Source organism: Oryzias melastigma, linkage group LG1 (assembly GCF_002922805.2).
Source record: "Oryzias melastigma strain HK-1 linkage group LG1, ASM292280v2, whole genome shotgun sequence".
In the NCBI taxonomy this organism is placed as follows: domain Eukaryota; kingdom Metazoa; phylum Chordata; class Actinopteri; order Beloniformes; family Adrianichthyidae; genus Oryzias; species Oryzias melastigma.
In genome coordinates this window covers 23928637-23953141 of record NC_050512.1, presented here as the reverse complement: position 1 = coordinate 23953141, position 24505 = coordinate 23928637, and the positions used below count along the sequence as shown (strand labels likewise).

Genomic DNA, 24505 nt, shown 5'->3' with positions numbered 1-24505 from the left:
TGCTAATTAATTGAAGTACTTAAAATTATATTTATTGCCATTATTATGTGTGTTTTAAGGTTTTTACCTATTGACTGCTGACTGACCAAATAGAAAATAAATAAAGATTGGAAAATAATCTCAAGTGACAGTCTAAGTAAATCAGTCTTCAGTTTTGGATGCTCAGCCCTTTTCAAGTGAGGGGAAAGTGCACAAAAAGTTAGGTCAATTTAAGAGAGGCTGTAAAACATATTCATCATCCTTTGGTGTGACGTTCTTTTAGAGGTAGATATCTGTCGCCACTTGACTTATTTAATTTTTGCTCTGTTGCTTACAACAATTCTGCACTAAGTGTGACTGCTGATCATGTTTACTATTGTTAACATTGAATTTGACAGATAATTCCCATTCAGTTGTAGTCAATGCTTGTCAATGACACAGTATTACAGATTTCAGTAATGTTGCACAAAAGTGTCTATAATTTGTTGCACAAAATAAAAAAAAAGTTGTTTAATATGATTGTGTTTAAGCTAAATAAGATAAATGGGGATATATTTTCCCAAAAAAACATGGTCTTCTATATAATGCTAGTTATTGGACAACATTTTTACCAGTTATCGATATTGTCGATATTGTGAGCCATTTATCGCGTATCGTATCGTGAGGTACCCAGTGATTCCCAGCCCTAATAGATAGGTGTCTTCTTTTACTTTTGATGTATTTATTTATTTTGGTTTGATTGTATGGAGTCTGGAAAGAGCCAAAATGAAATAAATATATACACCATTAAATAAATAAATAAATGTGTCATTAATTATTTAAAAGTGGCAATAAATAAATAAATGTTGAAATAAATGCAGCATTAAAATATTAAAATAGAACATTCTGGCTCTTTTCAGACTCCATATGATTGTTTGAAAAATAAATAAATAATTTAAATCCAAAATCTGTTAAAACTACAAAAATAAATAACTAAAACCTACCAAAAAAAAAATCAGGAAAAACAATGAAATAAAATCAACTGTTGATAGGAAAATAACTATAAAACAATACTTTTTATTCTAAAATTACAGTATGTTGTTAAAGTAGTTGCACTATTAGTATTTTCATCACTGCTGCTACTATCAGTGTTCCCTTATGTTTCACAAAAATGCATAGAGATGATTTAATTTGTGTTTATTTCAATCAATTTTAGCAAAACAAAGAAAAACGATAAAAAAAAACAGAAATGTCAAATTCATTAAGAATTTAAAGTCATGCATTCAATAGAAAATAAAGGAAATTATGTTCTCTTCTTGACAATATAATTACTCTTAATCATAAATAGACATAATTGCTCTTATGCAGTAAAACTCACCACACTTTGAATCCATTAGATTGTCATATGGAGTTTTTTAACAGAATGTAATCAGCTTGTCACATTATAGAGTTATGTGGGAAGTAAAAAGTCTAACCATAAAGGAAAGGACGCCTGTGATGTTCATTACAAATGTGTCGAGCCGGTCTTTTAGCTCCAGAGGTGGCTTTGAGTGGAACAGGAAGCCTTTACAATTGGAATGAAAAAAGGGGAATTAACTTTCTAAAGTACACTCAAAAAACTGTCATGTTAAATGAACATAAAAAAATTATGGAAAGGATTTCCACATAATTAAATAGCTTTACTTGAACCAAAATTAATCATATTGATCTTACTTAATATACTTACGTTGACCCAACTTGTTTTACAGTTGTAAATTACAGTTTACAGCATGGTGTAATTGTATAGCCAAATAATTGGATTTAATCTATTTTTTGTTGAACCAGCATGTTTCAAATTAGTTACAGCAACAATAATAAGTTAAGTTGGATCCAACTGTGGGCTGCACGGTGGCGCAGTGGTTAGCGCTCTTGCCTCACAGCGAGAAGGCCCCGGTTCGACTCCCGGCTGGGACCTTTCTGTGTGGAGTTTGCATGTTCTCCCCGTGCATGCGTGGGTTTTCACCGGGGACTCCGGCTTCCTCCCACCGTCCAAAAACATGCTTTATAGGTTAATTGGTGACTCTAAATTGTCCCTAGGTGTGAATGTGAGAGTGGATGTGTGTGTGATTGGGGCCCTGCGACGGACTGGCAACCTGTCCAGGGTGTACCCCGCCTTCGCCCTTCAGTAGCCGGGATAGGCTCCGGCACCCCGCGACCCCGAAAGGGAAGAAGCGGTCAAGAAGATGGATGGATGGATGGATCCAACTGTAGTATTTAAATTGGATTAAATTGAATTTATTAAGTTGGGTCTACTTAATATACTTAAATTGACCAACCTTAATATTAAGTTGGGTCAATTTGAGTATATTAAGTTGACCCAACTTAATAAATTCAAGTTGACCCAACTTAATATTCACTTGGGTCAACGTAAGTATATTGAGGTGGTTCAACGCAAGTATATCAAGTTGGGTCAACGTAAGTATATTAAGTAAGATCAATATGATTAATTTTGGTTCAAGTAAAGCTATTTAATTATGTGGAAATCCTTTCCATAATTTTTTTTTATGTTCATTTAACATGACAGTTTTTTTAGTGTAATTTTCCATTTTTTTGTCTCTATCAGAGCGATATGCTTTTGTAATAAAGAAATGACATTGTTTCAGATGCAGTTATGCTCCAAATGTCTTTTTTTTATTGTTATTTTCCAGTCTGAAGAGCAAAACATTTCCGCCTGATTTTGTGGGTTTTAGAGACCAATAATCATAAACATTTCCTCAACTAATATATTTTTCATGTCCTGAAAACCAAAGAGAAAAACATCTTTTTGCTGGCTTCTTTTTGTCTCAGCATCCGGCCTAGCTCATGAGCTGTGATGTAAAAGTTCTCACAGTAAACATGTAAAGCTGCTGAAATGAGTCACATATGTTCACTACAGAAAACATGGATCAATGAGCTGCTTCTTGGGTGCACGTGTCAGCTTCAAACGCTGCAGCCTCTGTGCCCGTTCTGAGCGGCTCTTAAGCAAAGTCGTTCTGTCAGAGGTCCTCCCTGATTGTAGCGGCTGAGAGCGCTTTGACCGCTCTAATGCCAGGGTAGAGGCCTCGGCAAGTACTTCACACGCTCTCCACGAGGAATATGGTCAAGCACTCTATGCAGCCGAGCAACCGGGCCAAGGAGGTTAGTGGATGATGAAAATCTAGTCAATTTATGACAGAGTATTAAGAATAAGAACTGCATTTACAAGCAATCAGTCGTAAATTTGCAACTTTTTTCTCTTAAATTTATGAGATTAGAACCACAATAAATAATAAATAATAAATAAAAATAGTATTATGAGATGGAAGTCATTTAAAATGTAAATTGACGAGAGTACAACCATGAAAAAAGAAATGCAACAACATTAAAGTCGTAAATGTTTGTGAAGAAAATATGTAGATTTACGTGAATAAAGTCGTAAATTTATGCAAAAAAAGTTGTAAATTTAGAAGAAAAAAGTTTTAAATTCACTAGAGTAGGACCACAAAAAAAGTAATATTACGACATTAAAGTTGTAATTTTCTTAGAAAAAAGTAAATTTACGAGATAAGTCCTATATTTACGAGAAAAAAAAGATGTACATTTATGAGATTAGGACTACAAAAAAATATATATTATGTGATTAAAGTCATAACTTTAGCACTTTTTTATCATAAATTTAAGAAATTAGGACAACAAAAAAATTTTACGAGATTAAAGTCTTAACATAAGATTTAAAGGTTGTACATTTACAAGAAAAAAATTGTAAATTTATGAGATTAGAACCACAAAAACAATATAATGAGATTAAAGTCTTAAATTTAGGTGATTAAAGTCGTAAATTTACAAAAGAAAATTCGAAGGACCACAAAAAAGTAATATTACGACATTGAAGTTGTAAATTTCTTGGAAAAAAGATGTTAATTTTACTAAATTAAAGTCGTAAATTTATGAGAAAAGTTGTATATGTACGAGAAAAAAGGTGTAAATTTACAAGAGTATGACCACAAAAAAAGTAATGTTACTAGATTAAACTTTTTTTTTCGCAAATGTACGCGAGATTAGGACCACAAAAAAATTAAAAGGTTGAAATCTTAAATTTAAGAGATTGAAGAAGTAAATTTCTGAGTAAAAAGTAATACTTTTAAGAGAGTGGGACCACAAAAAAGTAATATTACAACAGTTAAGTTTTACATTTCCATGAAAAAAAACATGTACATTTACAACATGGAAGTCGTAAATTTTTAAGAAAAAAGTTGCAAATTCATCAGAGTAGGACCACAAAAAAAGTAATATTACAAGATTAAAGTCGTAAATTTATGTAAGATTGGGACCACAAATATTGGGAGATTGAAGTCTCAAATTTAAGAAATTAAAGTAGTAAATTTATGGGGAAAATGTAAGAAATTTAGGAGATTAGGACCAAAAAAGATTTAATATTACGACAATAAAGTTGTAAATTTCTGAGAAAAAATACATATGCATTTATAAACTTAAGGTCGTAATTTTACAAGAAAAATTTTATTTTTACGAGAAAAAGTTGTAAATTTACAAGATCACAAAAAGAAGTAACGTTATGACATTATGACTTATTTTTGTCTGAGATTAGGTCCAAAAAAAATACAAGATTAAATTCTTAAATATAAGAGATCAAAGTTGTAAATTTACTTAAAAAGTCAGAAATTTACAAGAGTTGGATCACAAAAGTTATATTACAAGATTAAAGTCAAATGAGGCTACAGTCTAACACTGAACGCTGTGTCAGCAGCAGACCGACTTCTTGTACACAACTTAATTTGGTTAAACTGTCTCAGATTTGAACAAGTAAACTGAATGTTTATTGGTTACGTTACAAATGTTTGGAAGCTCCTTTCTTTGACTCTTAGTTTATTAATGCTTTATATATTGATTGGTGGCCTGCAGGATCTCTGCATTGATGAAGGCACTGATATCCCAGCTGAGCACTTCATTTTTTCCTTCACAAAATACAAAATCTCATCCAAGTCTGTCTAAAGAGGCCCAGTTTTCAGCATATTCTTTTCAATCTTCTTATGCTAATAATAAATTGATTTTGAGTCAAAAGTTAGTCCAAAAATCTTTCCTCTGTTTTTGAAAGATTTTCACGAAATGATCCGTGTCTTTCATCTGAACAGACAACTTTGGTGTTTTTCCTCATTAATTTATGATTTTTTTCTTGTAAATTTATACTTTTTTTCTCTCATAAATGTACATGTTTTAAACTTGTAAATTTACAATATTTAAAGTAATAAATTCACAACTGTAATTGAACATTTACAACTTTTTTTCTTTTCACTTACAACTTTAAATTTGTTATTAAAAAAAAACACTGTTGTATCAAATAGTTGGTGTTATAAAATATAGTTTGACGGGAAGTTTTTATTTTATTATTTACAGGGATGTAGATTCAGTTTTTATAAATCAAATCTTTCCTTTTTCTATTGTTTTAGACATACACAATTACAATATTTATTTTCCAAAGTTTACCAAGGAGGTCCTACCAAAGTGTGAAAAACTGTCTGATGTTTAGTGAGTAGAAGATGTCTGTTTCAACATATAAATATTAATGAAGCATTTTAATTTATTTGCTTTTTCAAAAGTTTGTGTTTTATGTGAACTTCCCCTTTTTTATGCACATTAATTTCTGTTTTTAAAAGAGCTGTCAGTCATGATTTTCAACCGATTTCCACAATTTACCTTCAGAAATTCAAATGAAACATTGGAAGCTGTGACTAAAAAGGACTAAATGACCTCTTTCTTATCTAACCAGGCTCTTTGCATGATGTGTTATTTAAAAGTTGTGTGGGATGTGATTATGCAAATTATCCGAGCACATGGAAGCCTTGTGCCTTACAACTGTTGATTTTTTTTTTATTTTTTATTATTTAAATAAATAAAAATGTTATTTTGTTTTTGACCAGTGCCTCTGTGGTGCCTCGTTTTGGTTTTTAATAAATCAGCAGCTTTCCCTTTTTATTTCATTCAGTGGGTTACTCCATGAACACTCGTGCACTAGCACTCTGAAGTGGGATATCATGGATTTCATTGTAGCTCCTATTTAGTATTCTTCTCACGGCTCGAATTATCCAGAAATAATAATAAAAAACAATTATTTTTCTTTCCCAAATTTTATTTTTTTGTCATCACAACATGTTTCCTGCAGACTTCACGTCAAGACAGGGTTTAAAATATTTAATTCATTTTCTTTTTTCTTTTTTTTTAACCTCTCCAGGCAAACTAACTTGACATTTTCAGACTTCTTGTGTTTACACAAGACTGTATGAATTCTGAACTGTTCATCTATTCCTGGTTTATCATTTTCCTTGTGCAACTTCAAAGCGGCGCATTGATGTCGCCGGGTATCACAGTGTTCAAACTGCTCCTGTCATTGCAGTCCATGCAGTTTGAAGCTTTTGGAATTATAAGGTTTATTGATTCTCGTCGATCATTTACCTTTTAATAGAAGTTTCCTCCACTGTGGTTTCAGCCATGACTTTTGTCTGCGTCTAGATATTGCTGTGCTGACCTTAAACACTGCCTTTTGTTATCTGGTCTGATTAAACACTTTTCTCCTGTAAGGAATTCCGTGATGCACGCTGGACGAGGGTGACAGTGGATGGATGAACTTTTAAATTTCTGTTTTAGTGACTTATCTAGTTTCCTTGACGACCACTGCACCACAAAAAGACAATTGCAGAAACAATTTGATGGATTTTTACTGCTTTTATACTTTTTTACACAAATGACTCACTTTCTGAAATTGAAATTTGAAAAATTATTTTATTCTATTCTTAATGAGAATTTTAAAAAATCATTTTTTTTAACTATATTTGTTAGCAGTTTGTATTTAGAACATTTGCATTGAAAATAATGCTTGAAAAATTGATCATTTTCATAATACATCATCATTTACTGAAGTCAACATTTACCTAAGAAGTCATTTAACTAAAACATCACTTATCTTTACAATAGATCACCTTTGTTGAGTTATATATCTTACATTGTTTCTTTGAATTTAGTAAAGTATGGCATCTATAATTATTTACTAACTGAACTAGTTAAAACCAGGGACAGTTTAACAAGTAACCATGTTCTCCAACATTAAAGTCCCTCTCCAATCATGTTTTGATCTATTTTAAAAGCGTTCCCAGCAGTCTTTTAGTTATAATTATGATGTTTTTAGGAAATATTTAGGTCTGTTTTATCTAGGACACACGTTTTAGGAAGTAGTTCTTTAGAAATTTGCCTCTGAGTTCTGGGCGCTAGTCAGACTGTTGGCGCAGAGTTGGCCTCACTTCCCATCATCCCATTGTTTAAACATTAGAGGTGCAACAAAAGTGGAGCTATCCAGCCGTACAGGTTAGATCCAGCAAAGAAAGAAAGACATACATGGATATGGACATCTGCAGGCGGAAGTATCAGAATGTCACGGAACGGAGCCTATTGTTTGCCGTTGTAGGTCTTACATCACACTTACAAGCTTTTTCCAACTGCATTTTTTTTGTCTGCCCCTGATTTACAATGATTGAAAAAATGATTATCATAAATCAAATTAAAATATTTTTATTTATATAATTGGCCTCCATAGTGACTGTTTTTCATTAATTACTATGTTTTATTCTTTTTTTTATTTTATCCCATTTATTTATTTGTATTTATGACCTGTCTTAAGTATGTGTAATTGTTGCCTCAAGACAAGAACTCTCTTGAAACAAAGATCAGTGGATCTCAATGGGATTTTTTTTTTCCTGGGTAAATAATAGTTAAATGAAAACATTTAAAATGAGAAAAATACCAGAAAGACATGGAAAAAAAAATATTTTCATTAGACTAGATCTTTAAATGTTCCACATTTACAACAGAAATGAACTTACTGAATGGTTTAAAAAAATCTCAGTGATCAGATTTTCTATTTGTGACTATAAATGTTCATTTTATACTTCAGTGTTTACATCTGTTTCCTGTTTGTTTTCACTGCTTCAATGACTAACTCTTTTCTATGGTCCTTTAACAGGCATTTCAGGGACTCTGTGTTCATTCATCTGTCTTCTTCTATTGCTGCAGATACTAACCTGCCTGTTTGTCCCATTACAGATCCAGTTTTTTCCTGTTTGTGTTTTTCTTGTCCTCCTAGGACAGATGTTCATCCTCGATCAGTCTGGTTCTGCTGTTTATTTATTTATTTTTTTCTGACCTCCCGTTTAACCTGTTTCTGAAAAGAGTCTGAGGACTAAACAGTATTCAACTGAGAAAATTCTCACAACTAAAGGAAAAAAATCTCTATTTTGGTTAAAATATAAGGCATAGGGACTATGACCAATTGTTACTATGGGGATGCAGTGATTCATTTTCTCCACAATCCAGTCCAAACCTCGATTTTTGTTTTTTCATCTATTTAATTATTTTATTTGGTTCAATACATGATTTGTGTATTACGAAATAATATAAAAAAAAAACGTAAAATTTCAGAAAAAATATTTTCTTACTTTGCTAATAAGCAATGAAGAAAACCTTTTAATTGGCTTATACAGTACTAAGCCTGGTGTAATGTATTAAAACAATCAAAAATAATTCCTTCCTAAATTTAGCACGTGTTTGACAATTTCACCAAAAACATATGCAAACAAATGCAGTAGAAATGCAATGATTCGCTTTTCCCATTATTTGGGTCAGTGGTAACATACGGTTTGGTTTTAATCCAAGAATTGTGAAATTCATTAAGCCATGTACACACCATACACCAGACAACATGCACCACCCAATACTAGTGCATGTACTCACAGTTGGAAGAGGCATGGTGCGAAATGTCAAAGTGGTGCAAATCTCATGAATTTATCAGCGCTGTTTTTCTTTCACAGCCTGGCATCATAGAATTTGGGCACAAAACGATTATCAAATTATTCATTTCTCTTTCGTGATAGTTTTTTTAATGGTATTGAAAAAAAACCGCTAATCATATCACTACCAAATATTAGTCCCTGATTGGTTCAACTGGATTAATTTCTAACACACTTTCAATGGCCATACGTTTATATGTAGAGCCCAAAAAGATTTGTAGAACCTTGCACAGCCATGCCTGAATGTGGAAGCGTTGAAAGCAGAAGCCCGAAACGTGCATTTACATAGACTTTTCAATGGAACTGGTTGCTTGAACGCGTGTTTCTAAGCCCAGTGTAAATGGTAAATGGTTAATGGCGTATACTTGTATAGCGCTTTCTACCCTCCTTCGAGGGCCCAATGCGCTTCACAGTCACAGACCCATTCACCCATTCACGCACACATTCACACACTGGTGGCATAAGTACAGTTGCAAGAAAAAAGTATGTTAACTTTTTGTTGTTTCTTGGATGTCTACATGAATGTGTTGTAAAATATGTTCTGGTCTTCATCTCGGTCAGACCTCTGGATAAACACAGTCTGCCTAAACTAATGCAACACTAAAGTTGTACGTTTTCATGTTTTTTTTTTAACAAAATATGTAAAAATTCAAAGTGCAGGATAGAAAAAAATATGTGAACCCCAAAGCAAATTACTTCTCCAAGAGCTAATTGAAGCTAGGAATCAACCATCCTGGAATCCAATCAATGTGATGAGATTGGATGTGTTGATTAAAGCTTCCCTGCCTCATAGAAACTCACATATCAACTCAGAGTTTGCTGCTTTCAAGAGGCATTGCCTGATGTGAACTATGTCTCGCACAAAAGAGCTCTTAGAAAATCTATGAGCAAGAATTGTTAAGTTGTATAAAAGCTCAAAAGGATTACAAACCAAAAGCCTTGGTGTCCACGGTAAGGCAGAACATCTACAAATAGAGAAAGTACAGCACTGTTGCTACTTGCCCTAGATGTGGTCATCATCAAATTCAAATTTTAGTTGTCACATACATATACATACATAGTGATTGCACCACCTTCTGGAGATCTTTTCTGTCTTATTTTGTGGTGTTTCCAAACCAAGCCTTGATGCCTCCTGTCAGGATGTCCTCACTGGTATTGGTGTAGAATCTCTTTTGCACCTTTTAGGGCAATTTAATCGTTCAGGCGCTTGAGGTGGTGAAGACGCCAGGGTGTTAACATGGCAGGACCATGTTAAATCCTGTATGGTATGAACACCTAGGTACTTGAAGCTGTCTACTCTCTCCACTGGGGTCCTGTTGAATGTGAGGGGCTGGTAGTTCCTCACCTGCTTTGTACTGAAATCCACAATCATCTCTTTGGTTTTGAGGAGGAGATTGTTGACTTGGCACCATGCCTCAATGATTTTAATCTCAATTAGGTAGGCCATCCCGTCGTTGTTGGAGATCAGACCTAGCACCACAGTGTCGTCAATGGACCCTTTTTTTTTTTTGACGCCATGCTAAAATAAATCTTATACTGATATTTCACTATCAATTCTAAATGCTTAGATACCCCCACCACCACCACCACTAAAACATCCTCCGGTTCTGTAGCTAGCATAGTCCCTCCAGGGCATCTAGTCTTCCTCAGGGTCTCCTTCTGGTGGGACATGCCTGGAATACTTCTCCAGGAAAAACCCCTTCATTGTTGCTCCCTTACATTTAGAGGCCATTAGCGCACAGCTGAGTTCATTCGGCCTTGTGGAAATGATCTGGACTGAATAACAATCGAAGCTCAGGCTAAAGATTTCTGCTTTTTTCGTTAGTGCTTTGAGACAACCGTGGTTGTAAATGCCGTTTTAGAAATAAATTGAATCACTTTGTATTATTCCTTAAAATGACTCAGAAGAAGGCAGAATGTATCTCAAATGACAAGTGACCAGCAAATCCATAGCTTTCACAGCCGTGCTGCAAAAATCGCCTGGCTTGTTTTGTACCGCCTATCTGCCCATATTTGCTGAGGCCAAGGTTTAGTGACATCACAACCTGCCAAGATGGTGACAGACAACAAAAAAAGAAAATGATTTAAATCCAGCCAAACAAAAACAAGTACTTATTGTGTCTATAATTTCCTTTATAATCCTTGTATAATCTTCTACCCTCCCCACTGTGGCTTTGTGGCAACATCCTCTTTCTAAAGAAGCTCAAATGTGCTCGGCAGAAACGTAAAACTGAAAGGAAGGCCACACTGACTGCACCACCATTACAAAGACCTGTTTGATAAAATGTTCTTTTATGTTTATTTCATGTGGTTCTCATTTGTCAAGGACTGTACTCTCTTTTCTATACAACTGATCCCTACAAAGATTTTTTTTTTGAACCTCTACACATATAATTAAGCATTCAGCTATTCAGTGTGTAATGCCTTTGCATGTCTCTCTCTTTTTTTTTTTTTTTACAGAGCAATTTCCTTCCACTACGATCCACGTGTGGTGTGTTGTGCATGGCACACCACACAACACACCACAGCTTAAATCAAAGGAGGGCGCATTTGTAGTTAGAGCCAGCACAGACACATGAGCTGAATCCATTCCAGCCTGGTTTCTGTGAGATAAATGCAGAAGTTTTCAAAGCAGTTCCTCTGGCAATTGGACGATGTTTAAAGGAGTGAAAAGAGCTGTTGACCTTGTACCATTCTGAACAGTTTCCTTTTGGCTTTCATGGGCTCTACTAACATCTTCATATGTTGCTTAAGACCTTCATTTGCATTCTGGAATTAGTAAAAAGTACTTGACAACAATTTGCATGCATTAGTCTTAATACAATGTTTATATGGTATTAATAATAGAAAATACATTTCAATTATCTAAAAATGAAGCTCCAGAAATTGTCAGAAATTAGGAATAAATAGTTAAATCTTATCCAAATCATATAACCAAGAATTACAGTGTTGGCATATTCAATACTGAACTGACAAAAGTATCTGGTTCCATTATAAAATGTTGCAATTGCTTTTAGAAAAGTTGTAAATTGTAAAAATGGACTGATCTGAAGTAGTGAGTTGATTCTTTGATAAAGCAGTCTTATAGTTGAAGGTCTTGCCCACCATTCTGTTTGACATTAAATTGCTCAGGTAGAAAAAATCCTAAACGATGAGATCTTTGTGGTGTCATAGAACATCACTATTTAAAGTTTTTTTTTCAGGTTTAAGAAACGCCGTTTCCTTTCAGTTCCTATTATAACTCTGGTTTCATTTTGGATGCACTTTTGGATGTATGTTTTTGAACATAAGGGGTTAAACGGGTTTCAAATTTAAAGTACTTTGTATCGTTCTGAGGTGGGATGGTTCTGAATTTGGCAGTATTGCTTAAACTAACAAAGTTAGTTATAAAAACATATTGTTTAGTTAAATACAAATCAGTAATATGGTTCACTTACGCTCTATTAAAGTCAAAAGAAGGTTCCCTGTTTTTTTAATCATCCATAGAAGAAGTGGTACTCAGTGAAGTGAAATAGCTTTTCTCCTAGACCAGAGGTGCAACTCAGAACCACTACAATGTCTGGTTGGTTCGCCATTTGCATCCTGTCAGTCTGTATCTGGAAGTCCCACAGGATCTTTGCTCTCTAGTTCTCTACCACTTTCGGAGGCGTTTCTCATTTTGACTTTAGGGTTTTCAGTAAGGCAAAGCAAGTTTATTTGTATAGCACATTTCATGTACAAAGACAATTCAAAGTGCTTGTGCAAGTACATATTCTGCACAAATCTTTTAGTGTATTATTCCATCTATTTGGTTGTGGCTCTCCATGTATGCTTTCCAGTCCATCATCTTACACCCTGCTGTTATGTGCTGGGTTGTTTCCGGCGCCTCTATGCACAGCCTACACCTTGGGTCTTGTCTGGTGTGGTAGATTTGAGCCCCTAAAGCTCTGGTGCTCAGGACTTGTCCCTGTGCCGCCAGGATGAGCGCCTCAGTGCTGTCAGCACTTTCTAGCCATCGGTAGAACTTCTTGAGACTTTGGAAATCTGCACACCCTTTTCACAGCAGCACCATTGATGCTCGATGGAGCGAGTTGGGTGTGAGCTCTCCTAAAGTCCACAACGATCCCCTTAGTCTTCTCCACATTCAGCTGGAGAGTGTTGTCCTTGCACCACATAGCCACCCTGCTCACCTCACTCCTGTAGGTCATCTCATCATTGTTGTTGATGAGACCCACCACAGTGGTGTCGTCTGCAAACTTGATGGTTGGAGGTTAGAGCTGGATATTGGAGTACAGGAGTTTTATTTTCTCTGCATCATCAAATTATACTGTATTCCAAACACAGAAATTCAAAGCCGCAAATCAAACAAAATTTTTGTAGCAATTTTTTCAATTTTTTTATCTTAATCTTGGTGTCAACCAGATACCTGCCTCCATGTCTGCTGTTTACAGCCAGCAAATCTGGAAGACATCCTCAGTCCTGGCAGGCTATACAAACAAGGTTTTTAGAAAGGCTTGGAAGGGAAATGAGATAAATTCACAGTTCCTAACATTTCCCGAGGTAAAAAGGTGTATTAATGTTTTTATCTTGAATACTCAAACATATAGTTTTAATCCTTTCATCAGTAATAATTTTGAGTTTTCTATAATATTTTTTCAATTCCTGTTTTTCCTCGCGTTGTGGCTTTATAGGAACCTGTAGAGAGATAGATGAGAAACTTTACGAAGAATGTAGAAAGTGTTTTTTCATTGTTTTTAGACTGATCATTTTATTACACATCTGGTTCATAGCATTCCCTCTTCCCTCTGTATCACAGCTGAATGATCCTCCACTTGATGGTACTTACTCTGCAGGAAATTATTCCAGCGCTCACTGAAAAGTCGCAGCGCTCTGCAGTCACATACAGGATTAAAATGCCATTTCTGTTTCCTGACTAATTAGATTTCATTTAAAAACAGACACGTCTCCAGCTATACAATAAAGGAAACTCAACATCCTGTAATGCATTTCCCGAAAAGAGGATATTTTGAAAAGAGACTAATGACCCCCTGTGTGTTGTAGCCATAGCAACAGATAAGTTTGCAAGGTTGAGCTTTGAAACGGGTGTTGTCTGAAATGGACTGGCATATAATACAGGCAGGAATCTTTCTGGTAAACATGTTTGTATAGAAGTATGAAAAAACCCAAATATTTTTCTTATGTCAGAGGCTTATGTTCCTGGTAAAGCCAGGGAGAGGGTGTGTTTGGATGCCATTCATGCACATAGCTCCTTTCACATGGTGTTGGTCTATAGCATTGATATTCTGAAACCAACACTCGAACCTTCTAAAGCAACTTCTGTAAAGATATTTTTATTAATGTGAATCTGCTCCAGAGTAATTACAGTCTGTGTGAGTTTGCATACAGAAGCATAATCTTAATTAAATATCTAAAATAATGACAACATTACGGCCTCAAGGAAACATGCTCACTTTGACAACATCACGATAGGCCACCTACTGCAGTAAGGAATGCTGTAAGCCCAAAATTTACCTTTTAATATAATTGTTAAGAGTAAAAATGGAAATCAGCCGCTCCACTCTCCATGGAAAATCCCCTGGTTTTACAAAAGTAGGTGCTAATCCTATTTTATGCTGCTTAAAACTAAATAAATAAATAAAGCGGTGCTGCTATTATAATTATTTCATGATTTTCAGGGGTTTTGTACAAAAACAACAACCCCTTTAATTACATCGTGAAACGTTTCAGTTAGCAGAGCAGTGGGCCTCAGTTGAGACAAAGCTCTTCGTGTACTGGACAGACACAAAAGATGGAGAAAAAAAAATTCTAATTAAAAGTTGACCACTTTGCATTGTTCTAGCAGCTTCCTCCAAATCAAGGTCAAAACTTTTAACAGTCTAAAGCAGGAGTGTCAAACTCAAGGCCTCCAGGGCTGGCCTCCTTTTGGTTTTCTATAAATCCTGCCGTACTTGCTGCTGATTACCTGAATCAGGTGTGTTTAGCCAACAGGGAGCTTCAACAGCAAATTGCTGGAAAACATGAAGGACACCGGCCCTCGAGGCCTGGAGCTTGACACCCCTGGTATAAAGAAATGGCTAATATCATTCCAGCAGATGATACCTGCAAAGTTGTCATTCACCTTTCGGCATTTCCCTTCAAGATTCGCCACAGCAAATCAGCTTGCACTTATTCGCAGAAGTGGTTTGGCAGAGATTTTTTAAGCCGAATGCACTTCCTGACACAGGCAGTAGCGCAAAGGGTCTTGCCCATGAGAAAGTCTAGAAAAGTCTATGCCAGGGTACTGGAGAGGAGAGTCCGTACGATAGTCAGACCTCAGATCCAAGAGCAAGAGTGCGGTTTCTGTCCTGGTCATTGAGAAGGCGTTCAACCGCCTTCCCCGTGGTGTCTTGTGGAGGGTGTTCTGGAAGTATGGGATCCGGGAAGCCTTACTGAGGGCTGTCCGGTCTCTGTATGACCGGAGCAGGAGCTTGGTTTACATAGTCAGCAGTAAGTCAGACTTGTTCCAGGTGCATGTTGGACTTCGGCAAGGCTGCCCTTTATCCTCTGTTCTGTTCATAGTCTTTATGGACAGAATTTCTAGGCGCAACCTGGTTTGGGGACCACAGGATTTCATCTCTGTTCTTTGCAGATGATGTTGTCCTGTTGGCTTTATTGGGCCAGGACCTCTAGCATGTATTGGAGGGGTTTGCAGCCGAGTGTGAAGTTGCTGGGATGAGGGTCAGCACTGCTAAGTCTGAGGCCATGGTTCTCGACCGCAGAAAAGTAGTTTGCCCTCTCTCGGTAGGTGGAGTGCTCCTGCCTCAGGTAGAGTTTAAATATCTTGTTCATGAGTGAGGGAAGATCGGAGCGTGAGATCAACAAATGGACGTCTCTCTGGAGAGGTGTTCCGGGCATGTCCCACTGGGCGGAAGACCCAGGACACGCTGAAAAGACGATGTTTCTTGGCTGGCCTGGGAACATCTTGGACTTTCCCTGGAGAAAGTGGTCGGGGAGAGGGAAGTCTGGGCAACTTTGCTTAGACTGCTGCCTGCTTGACCTGGTCTCGGATGACCAGAAGATGGATGGATGGTCAGTCTTGCTCATGATACTCATCCCGCCCCCTGGTTAATGAATCCTGGTTTCCCATGTGCAAGTTCTGCATGTCTCACTTTTTTCTCATTAATTTTATTTGTGTGATTTAGCTTTATGTTAGGGGATGTCAGCCTTCATGAACAGAAAATGAAAATGTGTCCACATGTATAAAAAAAGCTGCCTGAACCAATAATTAAATTATTAACTGATGAGAAGCTTGAGGAGAAAAAGACATCTCACTTAAAGCGGAAGGATGAACTAATTTGCAATGTTTGACAGATCCTTTAAAAAAAAGAAAAAACTGCCACTTAAAAAAAGAAACTTCAATGTGTGTAAATATTTTTGCTTGGTCTGTTGATTGCAGCTTGCCCCGGATGATGCTTGGAAGTGCCCTCATTGTAAGCAGCTTCAGCAGGGCATGGTGAAAATGAGCCTGTGGACGCTGCCTGACATACTGATCCTCCACCTCAAGCGCTTCCGACAGGTTGGTGACCCTCAGTGTAGCTGTTGATGAAGACAAGTGATCCAATTCATCTTAAACTGAATTAAATCCATCATTATTTACCACAGGGTAGTAATGCTAATAGCAAGAACACTGATGAAAGCCCAGAGGTTAATTTGAATGTAAAATACTTTGGTTCTTTGCCTACCAACTGTAAAGTCTATCCTCATGTCATAGCGGGTGTTTTAAAGGGTAATTTTTCATTTATTTAACGTGTTATTTACCTTTTCCGGGCTAATGTTTTACTTGTGAGGTTCAATTGATTTTTGAGGGAATAATATTGTTACAAGGCGTATAGGTGCAATTAAGTTAGATGGATGTTTTTGAGGGTCCAAGGTGACAATGTTAACTAACGAAATGACTCTTATGTGAGTATAGTTTTCTTGACCGGGGTAGTTGGTCCTGTCTACCAGAGATTCTGGTAGAAGAGATTAAATACACTATATTACAAAACTATTGGCTCATCTGGCTTGACTCATACATAAACTGAAGTACCGTCCCATTTCTAAGCCATAGAGTTCAATATGATGTTGGTCCACCTTTTGCAACTAATAAAAAGAAACTTCACGATTGGATTCATTGCCCAGGTGCGCAGCATTAGACAGTCCAAGTGAGATGTCTAGGCGCTGCAGTTTCAACAGGTGTGTATACTAGTGGTATACACATGGAGCACATCACTAAAATGATGTTTATCAAAGATAAGTGCAGGAAATTTGAATTAAAATGAGTTTTGGAATGACTAGGGATACCAGCACTGTAAAAAAACAATGATAATATAATATTAAGAGGCTAAAAGTTCATTTTCATTGTGCTTCAGTGATAAACTGACATAAATTGTTAAATGAATAAAAAATATAATATTGTGAATATTAATTTTTTGCTCTTTAAAGTGAGAAGGCTATTTGATATACTCTGCATTTTAGTTCTTACTTTGAGCAGTGTTTCTTTTTTTTACCTTAAAACCTTTTTTATTATTATAAAGACATTTGAATTTATTGATCATTTTATTTTACTGTTGTAAAATGCGCTAAATTCATATAATGTGTTTCAAATTCTTCTTATAAATTGTTTTGAGAAAAATAAAAGGATTTCGTTGTTTAAAAAATTGTGATATTACATAGATTTTCAAGGTAATTTATTGATTATTGCAATGTTTGCCACATCGTGATACTGTCTGTATCATGATCCATGTATCATGAATTGCATTGTATTTTGAGTTATCCTGAGATTCCCAGCCTTAATGAATATAGTATCATTTTCACAGGTCTTTCTTTTTACTGCTTTAGACTGAACATATGAATATAAATCGTGATAGAAAATATTATTTCGATCATATTTAAATCTGGTCTTATGTCCTTTATTGCATTAAAGGGCTCATCCTGCCGTCCTTTATTTACATACCATGAGGGAATAAAGGTGCTTAGGTTGAAGTGGAGTGAATTGTAAGATACTTATTAACTTCATAAACCCAGAATAAAAAGGCAACCTTTTAGGATGTTTCATGAATTGATTAAAAAGAGGAGATAATATCAAATATACAGGTAGTGAAATGAAGTTTCTTCATTGCCTGGTGGGTTTCGCTCTTGAAATGTGGGTCGATTCCTGCAGATTGAGACAAGCAAGCAGTAGTGATGTGGATGGCTGATGGTAAACCTCTTTTTTACTTTAGGGTGGAACAAACAGTATTTTGTTATGCAATAGATTTTTTGTTTTTAACTTGGATCCCTAACCACCCTTGCTGGCTCAGTAGAGACAGTGATTTCAATTGGGTCAGAGCAGGAAAATGAATGAAACATGGAAGGTTAAATAATACAATATGGTGGGTAAAAAATGGCAAAGAAAACATTTATATAGATATTTTTTTTTTCTTAATTCTACTCTCCTTTTTTGTATAAATCATTCTGCAAATTCTGCAAGCCTGGAGGCAACACTTATTACAAACAACTAAAGTTTAGGCACCATCTGACTTTCTTTCAACCAGAACAAGCCCTCTGTCTACAGCCTGTGTGCTCTTTGGTTTTTAAATAACCTCAAATGGAATCCAAAGTATCACTAATTAGATGAAGTGCAGAGATGTGTCCAGGTCAAAAATCTTTTGATGTACAGCTTCTATTTCAGCCCATTCATAGAATCAAAAACATATTTAGAAAATTTCAAAGATTTCTAATAGTCTTTTAATTTTTCATTAACTAAAAAATAAATGCTATGGCAGACGTGCACAAAAGAGGAAGTGTAAAAGTAATAAAGCAAGACAAGTTTATAAAATATGTGAGAAATTCCCAGAAGAAAACAGCAAAGAGAGAGAAAAAAGGCTCCCGAGGGAATAATTGCATCTTTGATTCATAGTTTGGTTCCAAGCGAGAATCTGTTGCATCAGTTTTATATCAAAGAAATGGACAGGTCTGAGTGCTATTTTAGGTTTAAACCCATTCCATTCCCTCCAGCGGGAAGAAACAAAGATCTCAAAGTATATTATGGTCACAACAAGTAAAAATCAAATGCACACACTTTAAAATAAGCTTGAGAAACAAAAACAATCAGTTTATTTAATGACATATATATATATATATATATATATATATATATATAGTTTTAATCTATATTCATTCTTTTCTAAATGTAACATCTATAACAATTTTGTTGGTGTGACATAATTGAAAATAGTAAAATAAAAAAAATAAAGTACATTAAATAAAAACTAAATGGAATGTAAAGTTTACAAATATGTTTTAATCAGAAAAGTTACACCAATCCCTCAAAACTGTAAGTGTATACAAGTTATAAAGAAATTTTAAATATTCCTTACATTTAAATATTGCTTAATAGTACATTTTAACATTTTTAAAATAAATTGTATCATCTACGAACTGTAGTAAACTTTAGAGATTTTTGTGTGTGTGTGTGTGTGTGTGTAACGGAAATTGATTGTGTCAAAATAAGCCCTTTAGCAGCTGTCAATGTTCATTTCTGACAAGTGCGACACATGACTCAAAAACATGGAAAACTAGAGTTTTAAACATGATATGATACATTCAATTCATCAAAGGAATTGCTGCTATCCCTATAATAGATCTATACTATGCATATAGTTTGAAACAACCAGTTTTTAGCTAATTAGTAAATCCACCAGAAACACACGTTGAATTCCTGTTGCTCTCTGGGAAATTCTGGTTCAACATTAAAAAAAAAGAAAAAAAAAAACAATAATAATTGGATTGCATTTCCACAGATCTTTAAGAAATACTCATGGCTGATCAAACATCTCATCAAGAGCGGATCAGATACGGGTCATAAAAAAGGAGGTCTTTAATATAAAATTGGAGAATTTCAATTATCGTTTGTGTTGAGAGCAAAAGAAAAGCCGAAAAGACAAAATCCCTAAACTTTTTAATTAAATCCCAAGATCTGGTTTTAATTCTTTATTTGAAAACAAAGTCCTTGACCTCAATTTAACAGCTAATTTATTTTATAAAGTTTAATTTGCTGGATATTTTCAAACACTGCTCAGCTCATTACCGGTGTAATAGAAGCACTGCTTAATTTCTATGGCAACTAGAAGTACTTATCAGTACTTGGAGTAGCAGCACCAATGTAATAATTATACTCTGTCCTTTTGACTGATGTTGGTCCTTTATTTTATTCCAACCAAATGTCTCTTGTGTTCCTGTTATGTTCTTGCATATAAGTCAGTCATTACTGTATTTCCATCTATTTATAAAAACACAGAAGCTCTCTTGTCATATATGGACCCTTCACGACTTCCTCCACCCATCCACACACACTGCATCACTTTAACAATCTCTAGATATTTATTTTTAACATAAAGCAAGTTTTTATCAGTCACTTACAAAGATGAATTTTATCTGTAATGTTCTTCATAGAAAGTGTGAGGGATTAAATGGAAAAAAAAATCACATTGTTCTATTTTTTTTTTTTGTCTAGTGGTGCAGAAAATAAGTATTGGGTCAATTTGACAGAGGTCAAATGTTTTCTTTAGGTCTTTACTAGCTTTCCATACACAAGCTGCTCTTTGCAAGAGTTGTGATGTTTTGGGGCTGTTGCTGGGCAACGTCGACTTTCTACTTCCTCCATAGATTCTATATTGGACTGAGGTCCAGAGACTGGTCAGGTCACTCCAGAACCTTGAAATGCTTTTAATGTAGCTACTCCTTTGTTGCCATAGCGATGCTGGAAAATTCAACCATGTTTCATCCCTATAATCTCACTGATGGAAGACAGTTTTTGCCCATAATCTCACCATGCATGAACCCATTCATCTTTTCCTTGATATGGATCAGTTGTCCTGTCCCGTTTGGAAAAAAGGCAGCCCTGAGACATCCTTGAAATATTTCTGGGATGATAGTAGGCTGATTTTGTGACTGCTTTAATGTGATTATCAAAATGTAGGTCTGTGTCCATCACTACACCCAAGTTTCTGTTCTGGTTGGTAGTTTTTAGTTGAATAGATTGAAGCTCTGTAGTGACGTCCAACCTTTATTTTCTTTAGCGTCAAAGATAATAACCTCAGTTTTGTTTTTGTTTAACTGAATTAAGTTGTGGCACATTTAGTCATTAATGTCCTCAATGCATTTACCAAGAGTCTGTACAGGGCCTCGGTCTCCTGGTGCCAGTCTAATATATATCTGTGTGTCATCTGCATAGCTATGGTAACTAACATTGTTGTTCTCTATAACCTGGGCCAGTGGGAGCATGTAGATGTTAAATAGAAGTGGTCCCAGGATGGAGCCTTGGGGAACTAAAACTTGATGTTTCCACCCCCATGCTTCCCTGTGGGTATGGTGTTTTTGGGATGCATCTCAGCATTCTTCTCCCTCCATCCATGAGTCCATGATCCATCATAGATCCATGAGGACACCATGTGGTATAAGTAACCTTGGTTACTGTGGTCCCAGCTCTTCTCAGGTCATTGATTAGTTCCCCTGTTTAGTCCTGGGCTGTTTTCTTACTGCTCTCAACATCATTTGTACTTCAGGAGTTGAGAGTTTGCATGAAGCCCCAGGTGAAGGGAGATTATCTGTGGTCTTGTATTTATTACATTTTCTAAGAATCTCTCGAACAGTTGATCTCTTCTCTCTAAGCTGCTTGCTTATACTGTTATAGGTAACAATGGAGGAAAGAAGAACTTTATAAGGAAGAAGTAACAGTTTCTTTCAAATTCAATACACAACAGGGTTTTCTAAAACCTCTTTTCACATTCTGTCTCTAACAGTTGAAGTGCAACTATTATAAACGTTACAAACCTCTCATCTTTTTTCATTCAAACAACTTAGAGAACTTGTGACTGACAAAACCTATTGTACATTACCTTGAAACTCAATAGAAGTGTTTAAATAAAAACATTGTTCATACCACAAATGCGTCTTAGGCTTGAGAAAGAATTAAGATTTATCCATTCCTTCTTGTGCGTTCCCAACAAACAGATCAAACAAGCTTGAAATTACCAATTTCAAATACGGTAATTGTGTAAATTTAAACTCACCCCATTTTTATTTACTTTTTGCTGTAATTTTTTGATATAAAGAGTAAAGTACCTTTGGATTTATGTCAAAAATGTTGTGGCTTCTTCTGCCAACAGTCTGCTTCTCCACCCAGTTTAATTACATTTGTTTGGGCAGTTGTTTTGCATTTCTGGCAGATCTATAGCCTGTAGCTGCAGTAACCTCGCAGCATGGAAATCATTTTCTGGCAGCGGTGCGTCGGCCACTGCGGCTCTGCACCCATTTTAATGTCATAGAAACACTTTGGATAATATTTACAGCCATTATACATCTGCACCGTTGAGCTGTTCCCCTGCAATTTTAATCAATGGTCTCTTGTAACACTCTCATATACAACACAACCCCAAGCCCCCATCTATAGATAATAGTTTTTCTGTCAGAAGATACAAGTAGAAAGGAAACAAACATATTTAGTGTATCAAGTGTATTCAGGCTTTTAGCTATATTTACACAGATTTTCTACTTTATTGTGATGAAAAGGTGCTGCTGTTTTTCGTTTCGGTAATTCACCTGTAGAGAAGCAGCTAGTAAAAAGCTGCTCTTGAATCTATAAGTGGATGTGGTGTTGACATCAGCTTTGGGGAAAGAGGTTTGTTGTGATGGTTCTGTTTGTTCTTTGCTGTTCTGCTACAGTACATGTCACATGCAGCACCTCGACGACAGCTTATCTCACAAGGGTGTGTGTCTGAACTAACCTGTGATAACACAGAACCAATGCTGTAATTTATGATCTCATTGCTTCATGTCCAAGTTTTGTTCCTAGAATAAAAAAAACTAGATGAATGTTCTGTTTTTGGACAGAACACGAGGATTCTATAAGTTAAAACTGAGTGACTTCCTCTGTGAAAAATTTGAGTGAATAGTTTTCGTTTAAAACAAACACCTAATTGGGGTCAGTGAACGCATCATTAAAAAGACTTCAAAAAACGCAGCTGATTTGCAGGAGTTTGACATTTTCTGCCTCAGTTTTTAACTCTGCTGAACCTAGACTATCTACTCATTAGGAAAATCTGACATTGATGTACTTCTTTTCTGGCAGAAAATCAAAACAGATTTCTTCTCCTCTAATTCAGGTGAATTCTAATACTTTTGAGCGTCCTAAATTTTAGTATTTCTATCCTGCAACTAAAATACATACAGATATTTGATTGTGGAAACACAGTATTTTCTGCACTATAGGGTAGTATTATTAAAGTATTATTATATCATATTATTATATTATTATTGTAAGATTAATTATATCACATATAGTGCCTCCCAGTAATAGTGATTATCAATTTTGAATCAGATTATTCAGGGATCTTGGAAAGTTTCACACGTTGGAAATCTAATTTAAAGACAACAATTGGAAGGAATGTCCTATATTGTTGAAATAACATCAGACCAAAGACATGATCATTAAAGAGGTTGTTGCAACCAGATGTGTATTGAATTTGAATTAAAAACATTTTTTTAAACTCCATACAAAATAATTTATTGAAAGGTTGAATAGAAACTTTATTTTTTTAATTCTGCATGCATTTTTATTCACATTGTGTGCAATATTTTCATAAAAACTAAATATTATGACACATGATATATTAAATTAGAAATGTTCCAAACATTCTAAATGTTCAGCATGTTAAACAACACTCCTAAAATAATACAGATATTAAATAATTTCTTGGTAAAACTTGATTTGCTTACTTTCTTTATCATTTTCTGAAGCAAACTTTAATAACTTTTCATGTTTTAGTCTTTAGGACTCAAAATATTAAAGATCTGATAACAAAGAAAATGGCTGTAACTGTAAAACACTGACAGTGTGACCTCACACAGTTTGTTTCTACTGTAAACTGCTATCATAAACTCTCCGTATTTCTTCTATTGTTTGTTGGACACACACACATCATTATATTACTAAGCTCCAGAAAGTTTGACAATTTCCAGCAGCTCGATGATCATTATTGGCTTTTGCCTGAGTGGCTCAGCTGGACATACTAAACGGCTGCATGACTCATCGTCAGGCAGTCAAATACAGCAATGTTGACAACAATTTGGCGATTATGATGTCTGTTAAACCCAGCAATTAAAGTGAAAACATTTCTCTGAAAGAGTATTGTATAAACTTTACATGACACTGGTTGAATGGGGGGAGAAAAGCCTTGATTTCTCTGGCAAAGATCGCTCTACTTGGTCAGAACACTTGATTTTCATGAAGTGAGGAGCTTCAAAGACATATAAAGGTTTGAGCATCTTTGAGATAAAAATTATCCAATTTTTATTGTCAAGTGGGACTAATTGGATCATTCGGGATAGACAGACAGCGCTTAATGGAAGACATTTAATCATTTCACTATGCGGCATAATTTTCTTTTTTAAAACGGCTTAAAGCTTTAGCTCTCTGCTTTTTAGAGACTAATTTCAAGTTCACTTAACAGAAGCTGCTGCTGTGATTTATGTTTTGATTACTGCAAAAATGTTGACATTTATTTACACAAACCGTCTATATCTGGTGTTCATGACCAAATTTATTTTATGTTGCTCTTTTGAAATGCTTTAATCCACAACGTTGGTTGTCTTGAAGTGCTCCACCCTCAAAGAGAAAGACGAGGAATTTAATTGAA

At 35.3% G+C, this 24505-nt stretch overlaps 1 protein-coding gene across 1 annotated transcript in view; it reads left to right on the top strand.

The window, feature by feature from the left end:
- The window catches only part of usp43a (ubiquitin specific peptidase 43a), a 147147-nt gene that overhangs the window by 93764 nt on the left and 28878 nt on the right, over positions 1-24505 (top strand). The window contains exon 12 of the mRNA XM_024289726.2: positions 16243-16362. Within this exon, the coding sequence (XP_024145494.1) occupies positions 16243-16362 (120 nt within the window). The remainder of the gene's footprint in view (positions 1-16242; positions 16363-24505) is intronic.